General features: G+C 56.5%; 1 protein-coding gene across 1 annotated transcript; it reads left to right on the forward strand.

Annotated features, from left to right (window-relative positions):
- The first annotated feature begins 984 nt into the window (after positions 1-984).
- Positions 985-6,470, forward strand: ELOB (elongin B). The gene is made up of 4 exons (XM_002826016.5): positions 985-1,206; positions 1,316-1,450; positions 2,887-2,992; positions 6,309-6,470. Exons 1-4 carry the CDS (start codon positions 1,021-1,023, stop codon positions 6,419-6,421), a joined length of 540 nt encoding a protein of 179 aa, XP_002826062.4. The 5' UTR covers positions 985-1,020; the 3' UTR covers positions 6,422-6,470.
- Positions 6,471-7,009: the final 539 nt, after the last annotated feature.

The following is a 7,009-nucleotide window of genomic DNA, read 5'->3' on the forward strand; positions in this document are numbered from 1 at the left end:
GCAGTGAACCGCACTGAGGGATGTCACACGAGGGAGGGGACTTTGGAGGACTCCCCAGGGAGGAACCAGATGCCACAAGTCAAAAGTAGCAATAACTAGAATTACAGCTTAGAAAACACAAATGTAGCGCTAAGACTTGCCGAGGTTCTAGGCAGTTCAAAAACTGTTCCTCCCCCATCTAGAACAGGAGGAAACTGGGCTTTGATGAGGTTAACGGCCCATGGCCGCAGTCAGCAGCGGAGCCCAGGGCTGCTCCTTAGCCACTCTAGATGCCGAGGCAGCAATGGCACCTCCACGTTCCACCCACTCTCAACAGCCCTCAAAGCGCAGCTCGGAGGACTGCAGGGCGGTTTGCCGTCCAGGGACACCCTCTGGCTCATCTCTCGAAAGCCGCCTCCGACACCCGCCCAGCACGACCCAGCCTGGGGTGTCTCTCTGCAGGGGAGAGGTCAAGTGGGGGGCCCTCACTCTCGTGTAAATGCAACTTGGGGCGATGCAGGATAGTGTCCAGCATTCAGGAAAGAGGGCCTTGGTGGAAAGAGCGGCCACCCAGGAGAATGAAGTCTCTAGGCCTTTTCAGAGCCGAAATGCTGCCAAGCGGGAAGGCGAACAGGCGCCCAGGGATCCTGGGGCAAGGAGCTGCCCCTTCCCTCCTCCTGCGGAGAGCGGTCGCCAACCGCTCCCATGCCTCCTCTTCTAGCCCAAGGAGTTCGCCCGGGCCATCCCTAAGCCCACCAGCAGCCCCCAGGGCTCCTCACAGGTCATAAAACCCTCTGAGCCGCGACAGTCCTCGCATCCAGCCCGGGCAGGGAGCGGGGGTGACTGTACCCAACACGGCGGCCATAAGGCCCCAAATGCGGAGCCTGCCCAAGATGGCGGCCACGACTACGCCGTGACAAGGCGGCCCCGAGCTCGCTGCGCCCGAGCTTGAAGCCCGCCGGACCGCACCAACACGGGGACCTCCCCTCTGCCACTCCCGAGACAGCGCCACCGCCTCCAACGGCCATCCCCGCCGTCGAGATGGCGGCCGCACGCCCCTCGGTACCGCCCGCTTCCAGATCACTTAAAATGGCGGCGGCTGCGGGGCGGGGCTGCGCTGGGGGAGGCGGGGCGGCGCGGGGCATGCTGGGCCACGCGCGGGCTGCCGGGAACGGGGCGGAGCGCGGCTGCGCCGGCGCGTCGAGGGGAGAGGCAGCCGCCGCGATGGTGAGCGGGCGTGGGGGAGGGGCGGCCGGGCCGAGCCGGGGGCGGCGGGGGGCGGCTGGGCCGCGCGGGGGGCCCGGGCTTCGTGCTCACGCCGGCCCGCCGCCCCCAGGACGTGTTCCTCATGATCCGGCGCCACAAGACCACCATCTTCACGGACGCCAAGGAGTCTAGCACGGTGTTCGAACTGAAGCGCATCGTCGAGGGCATCCTCAAGCGGCCTCCTGACGAGCAGCGGCTGTACAAGGTGGGTCCCGCGGGCGGGCCGAGGGGAGCGGGTACCCGGCGCCGGGCACGGGGCTGACGCCTACGCTGTCCGCGACGTAAACAGTAGCGGCCGGCGACGCCTGCGGGCGCCCGAGCCGCGGGACTGGGACATCCGTTGTGCGGGTGAAGCGCGAGCTGCGCTCGCCGCGGGGATCTCCGGTCCGGGGGCGATGTTTAGACCTCGTGCCGGGCCCCGGGCGCCGAGGGCACCGTGGCATCCAACCCCTGCAACGGTATCGCCCGCGCCGTGCACTTGACGAAATTGAGGTTCGGCTTGGTCGCTTAACTAGCCGAAGGTCATTGGCAGCGCCAGGGTTCGAACCACGACCCCTTAATCCCCACCCTTCTTCGCAGGCCCATCGGAATCACGCTGTCCCCCCGGACACTCCTTGGGGTGGAGGGTGGGGGACTCAGTTAATGCAAAGAAAGTCAGGTCCCACTCGTTCTTCACCAAGCAACCGTTTGTTATTACCTCCCGACCTCCTGCTGATGTACTAGAAGCCCCCCTTAACTCTTGCAAACGAGCTGAGATTATTCAGTCAGAATGGCTTGGAGTTTGGGGTCTGCATTGGGGAATCAGATGCATCAGCCTCTGATTTACGTCTCCCAACATTGTGAGGTTGTCGCCTAAGTGCATTGATCAGATTCTAGAGCTGGAAACTGGGAAACTGACTTTTAGCTCCAGGCTCAGAGCCTCAGCTCTCATGGTCTCTAAAGGCCTTTCCTCACTGATAACTACTGGGACTTAGCGAATACTAAATGACCGTGCCTGTGCCTGTCCCGTGTGCCACATGTCTGCTTAGTGCTTTATGTTTCTTCCTAGCTCATTGAAACCCTCTGGTGGCCCTACGAATTGAGAATTCTGGTAATTCCTAGTTTACAGATAAGGAAACTTTGCATCTAAAGGCTCAACTACCAGCCAGCCGTGGTGGCATGGTCCTGTAGTCCCAGCTACTCTGAAGGCTGAGGCAAGAGAATTGCTTGAGCCCAGGAGTTCCAAGCTGGAGGGGGCTATGATAGTGCTTATGTTGGGTCTGTGCCACTGCATGCCTGGGCAACATAGCGAGACCCTGTCTCTAAAATAAAAAAAATGTTCAGATGCCTAGTCCAGGGTGACAGAGCTGGGATTGAAACCCAGGTCTGCCTATCTCCAGATTAGCTCAGTGGCTCCTCAAATTAGATTTGCCTGGAGAATTTGGATAAAGCCGGATTATAAAGCCCCACCCTGGGAGGTTTTGATTTAGAAGTTCTTGGATATAACCCTGGGATCTGTATTTGACAAGCAGCGTGGTGGTCCTGGGCCACACTGAGGGAACTCTCTCTTCCCTCCTCTGACTTCCCGTGTAGTTGCTGGTCAGAGGTCTTTGGGACTTGCCCCACATGGGGCCTCTCCCAAGATCCTGCTTCTCTCCTCAGGATGACCAACTCTTGGATGATGGCAAGACACTGGGCGAGTGTGGCTTCACCAGTCAAACAGCACGGCCACAGGCCCCAGCCACAGTGGGGCTGGCCTTCCGGGCAGGTGAGAGGCCCACCACCCACTGGGCTGGGTGGTAGCTAAGCAGGTTGGGAACACTGTTCCAAAGAAGGTCTTCAGGGAGCCTGGAGTTGAAGCCTTCAGGGCAGTGTCTTCCTCGAGGCCTAAAGGGCTGGCAATATCCTTTCACAATGTGTTTGTTTCCTCTTTTTTTAAAAAAAAAAAAAAAAAAGGCAACCAAATGAGATGGTTACAGAAACCAAAGCTTATTTCCCAAAGCCAGCTCACATTTACAGGAGGCTGACTGAGTGCCTGGCTCCGTGCTCTGCATGTTACTCTGTGTGTGGCTTCCACTGCCCTGTCTCATCCTCTCAGTAGCCCTGGGAGGTCCACATACCATCATCCATGTTCCGCAGATGAGGACACAGGCTTACTGGCAGTCACGTAGGGAGCCACGGTTAGGATGCTGGCTGCCAGGCCCTTGCTGGAGTCAGACATCATGTCAGGCTCTATGCTGTGTATCACCGAATCCCTCTGCATCTCTGGATTTTGCCAAAACTGGATTTTGCCAGTTTTCAGGTTCAGTAAAGTGAGCCTGGGGAGGTTAGGTCATCTGCTGGGACTGCCACATCTAGGATTCAGATCCAGAGCCTACCCCACCCCTGCCCAAGCTTTAGAAACCTGGGGATTAGGGAGTGGTTTACTACTCGCCAAGATATCTTTTTCCACCCAAGAAAAAGGGAGGGGAAATTTAAAATATTTTGTCTCTGGGAACTTGAAGAGAGGTTATAGAGCTGTGTTTTCACAGCTGTGGACCCAGCAGCTGTGTGGATGGCTGAGAAAACATTGGATAAAGTTGTAAGGAATTATTATTTTTCTGCCTGTAAGGGAACATAGCAAAGGCTGAAGAGGAAGAGTAGAGTCCTAGCTCCATGTTTCTGTTCCATAAGTTCAAGCTAGGCCTCAGTCTCAGCAGCTATATCCTCTGGCAAGCTACCTTGCCCTCCTGGCCCGTGTTCCCTTCTCCTTAAAGGGGTGTGATGAGACTGGCTTCACAGCAAGGTGGTGTGAGTCCTCATGCACCCCAGGTCTGGCCTGCTGCCAGTGCCCAACAGATGGGAAGCTTCAGAGCCTTTCTGTGGGCTCTTTCTGCCCAGATGGTGATGTTAAGAGTAAGGTGCAGGGCTGGCACAGACATACAGGTCGTGCCCTGTACATGGGTGCATTTTTGTTGTTGTTTCTGAGACAGAGTCGCACTCCGTTGCCTAGGCTGGAGTGCAGTGGCGCCATCTCAGCCCACTGCAGCCGCCGCCTCTCGGGTTCAAGCGATTCTCCTGCTTCAGTGGCCTGAGTAGCTGGAATTACAGGCACGTGCCACCACGCCCAGCTAATCTTTGTATTTTTAGTAGAGACGGGGTTTCACCATGTTAGTCAGGCTGGTCTCAAACTCCTGACCTCAGGCGATCCGTCCATCCCAGCCTCCCAAAGTGCTGGGATTACAGGCCTGAGCCTCGGCACCTGGCCCAGGGGTGTCTGTCTGAAGAGAGCAAGTGAGTGCCAAGAGCATATCTGGTCTGCTTCGTGAACCGAAGCTGGGCTGTATTCCCCCAGAAGTGTCCCTTTCTCTAATTTCAACAGTGGTACCCCTAGAGGTTTGCTGTGACTTGGAAGATACTGATAGACCCATTTTGCAGATGAGAAAATCAAGGCTAAGGAAGGTGACTTGTTTTTCTCCCACAACCCCTAGTATGGCGTGGAATGTGGTGGTGACTCTGGAGCCCAGGTCACATCATCCCTCTTGCAGGTGATGGCTGTCTTGATAGGGGGCACAGCGTGGGCTGTCAGCTCTTTGCTTCCCCATGGACTGCTTGCAGAAACACACTTCTGGGTGCAGCTCAACCCGTCATCATGTTGTTCCCAGGCCTTGAATGGGTGCCCCACCCTCCGCCTCTCCCCTCCCCCAAGCTTACCACTCAAGGAGATAAGGTGACAGTGTTTCAAATCAAATGTTAAAGGGCATTGTCCGGGCTCATCACGAATGAGGGAGGTAGTGAAGGCACGAATTGTCACAGGTTTGTGGCTTGGAAGATGCATTAGATTAAGCTGCGTCAGTTTCTGAACCTCAGCACAGTGGGCACATTGGGCTGGATTGCTGTGTGGGTTGCCTTGTGCACCCATAGCACGTGGAGCCGTATCCCAGGCCTCTACCCACTAGATAGTGCTGGAGCACCCCACCTCCCCAGTTGTGACCGCCACAACTGTGATTAGGCATTCCAGCTTTCCCTGGGATGCCTGATCAGTTGAGAACCCTGAGCCAAGCAGAGATGGGTCTCCTAGCTGGAAGAAAGCACAGGAGAAAAGCTGTGGGTTTGTTTGCTGTGTGTTGGGGTGACAGTAGGGACACTGTCTTCCTGGAGCCAGTCAAAAGAGCAGTTTGTCCAGTGGTAAGTGCCCCTACGCCCAGAGTGTCAGGATGTCTTGACTTTTGGGGGTGTGTGGACTGGAGGTTCATCTGAGGAGGTGACCTGAGTTGGACCCTGAAAGTCCAGAAGCAGCCAGCCATTCCGAGTGCTGGGAACAGCAAGTGCGAAGGTCTGAGTTAGGAAAGAACTTACAGAACATAGAGAGCCAGAGCCTGAGAGCGTGGGAGGCAGAGGGAGAGACAGACGGCAAGGACTTGATGGTATTCAGGGTATGATGGGAAGCCACTGGATGGTTTTAAGCAGGTGAGGAATAGTCTAGATAGTCTAGTTTGATTTTTTTTTTTTTTTGAGATGGAGTCTCGCTGTGTCACCCATGTTGGAGTGCAGTGGCGCGATCTCAGTTTACTGCAAGCTCCGCCTCCCGGGTTCACGTCATTCTCCTGCCTCAGCCTCCCGAGAAGCTGGGACTATAGGCGCCCACCACCATGCCCAGCCAATTTTTTTTTTTTTTTTTTTGTATTTTTAGTAGACATGGGGTTTCACTGTGCTAGCCAGGATGGTCTTGATCTCCTGACCTTGTGATCTGCCTCCCAAAGTGTGAAGGGAACAAGGAGATATATTCTGGGTGAAGGGTGATGCTGGCTGCAGATCGTCAGCCCTCAGACTCACTAGTGGACATGGAAGGTGAGGAAAGGGGCCCCAGCATGGTCAGTGGGAAGGTCTGGGGACCTTCAGGTGGGGCCCACAGGAGTAGGAGACATTACTGTGGGGCCACGGGGGTAGCTGGAACAGAGAGGTCTGTGCTGTGGAGACCGGCCGTGTGGATGAGCGTTCGCATGGAGATCCCCAAAGCTGCAGATGATCACACGTGAACATCAAGGCCCCAGCTGGGGCAAGAGTTGGGATACCCCCCTGCAGCTCTGCTCCTTCCCTCACAGATGACACCTTTGAGGCCCTGTGCATCGAGCCGTTTTCCAGCCCACCCGAGCTGCCCGATGTGATGAAGCCCCAGGACTCGGGAAGCAGTGCCAATGAACAAGCCGTGCAGTGATGACCCCCAAGAAGCCCATTTCCCCCAATAAAAGAGATTTGGGAGTCTGCCTGGTTGCTGCCTCTTTTTCCCGCCCCTCCCTGGGATGGGTCCCACTCCCTGTGGGCTCCTTTTGGGGCTTGTGCTTGGCAGTTCCTGTGCTGTCCTGTCTCCCAGACCCTGAGACCCTGGCTGAGAACTTGGCACAGCCTGCTGCTTAAAGGCACCATGGGGACCTGGGTTGCCCTGAGACCCAAGCCATTGTTAGCAGCTAGCCAGCCACACCAACCACACCAGGGGGAGGGGAGGACTGGGAGGGACACAAAGACCTGAGCCAGCCTCAGGAACAAGAGATTCCAGTTTTAGGCCTTTTTCCTTCTAAGTGCCCCCCACCCCCATAGCCTGCATGTCCACTCCCAGGGACCTCTTGTCCTGAGGACGATGGCCAAGAGCAAGAAACACAAGCTGGAGCCAGTGTCCTGGTACAGCATGTTCAATGACGGAACCCCAAGGTGGACCCACACAGGTCCACCCACACTGGGGGCTGTAGTCAGGGAGGGAAGTGGCTGCCCCCTTACCACACCTTCAATAAACAGTCTACAGACCCAG

Source organism: Pongo abelii, chromosome 18 (genome assembly GCF_028885655.2).
Source record: "Pongo abelii isolate AG06213 chromosome 18, NHGRI_mPonAbe1-v2.0_pri, whole genome shotgun sequence".
Lineage (NCBI taxonomy): Eukaryota > Metazoa > Chordata > Mammalia > Primates > Hominidae > Pongo > Pongo abelii.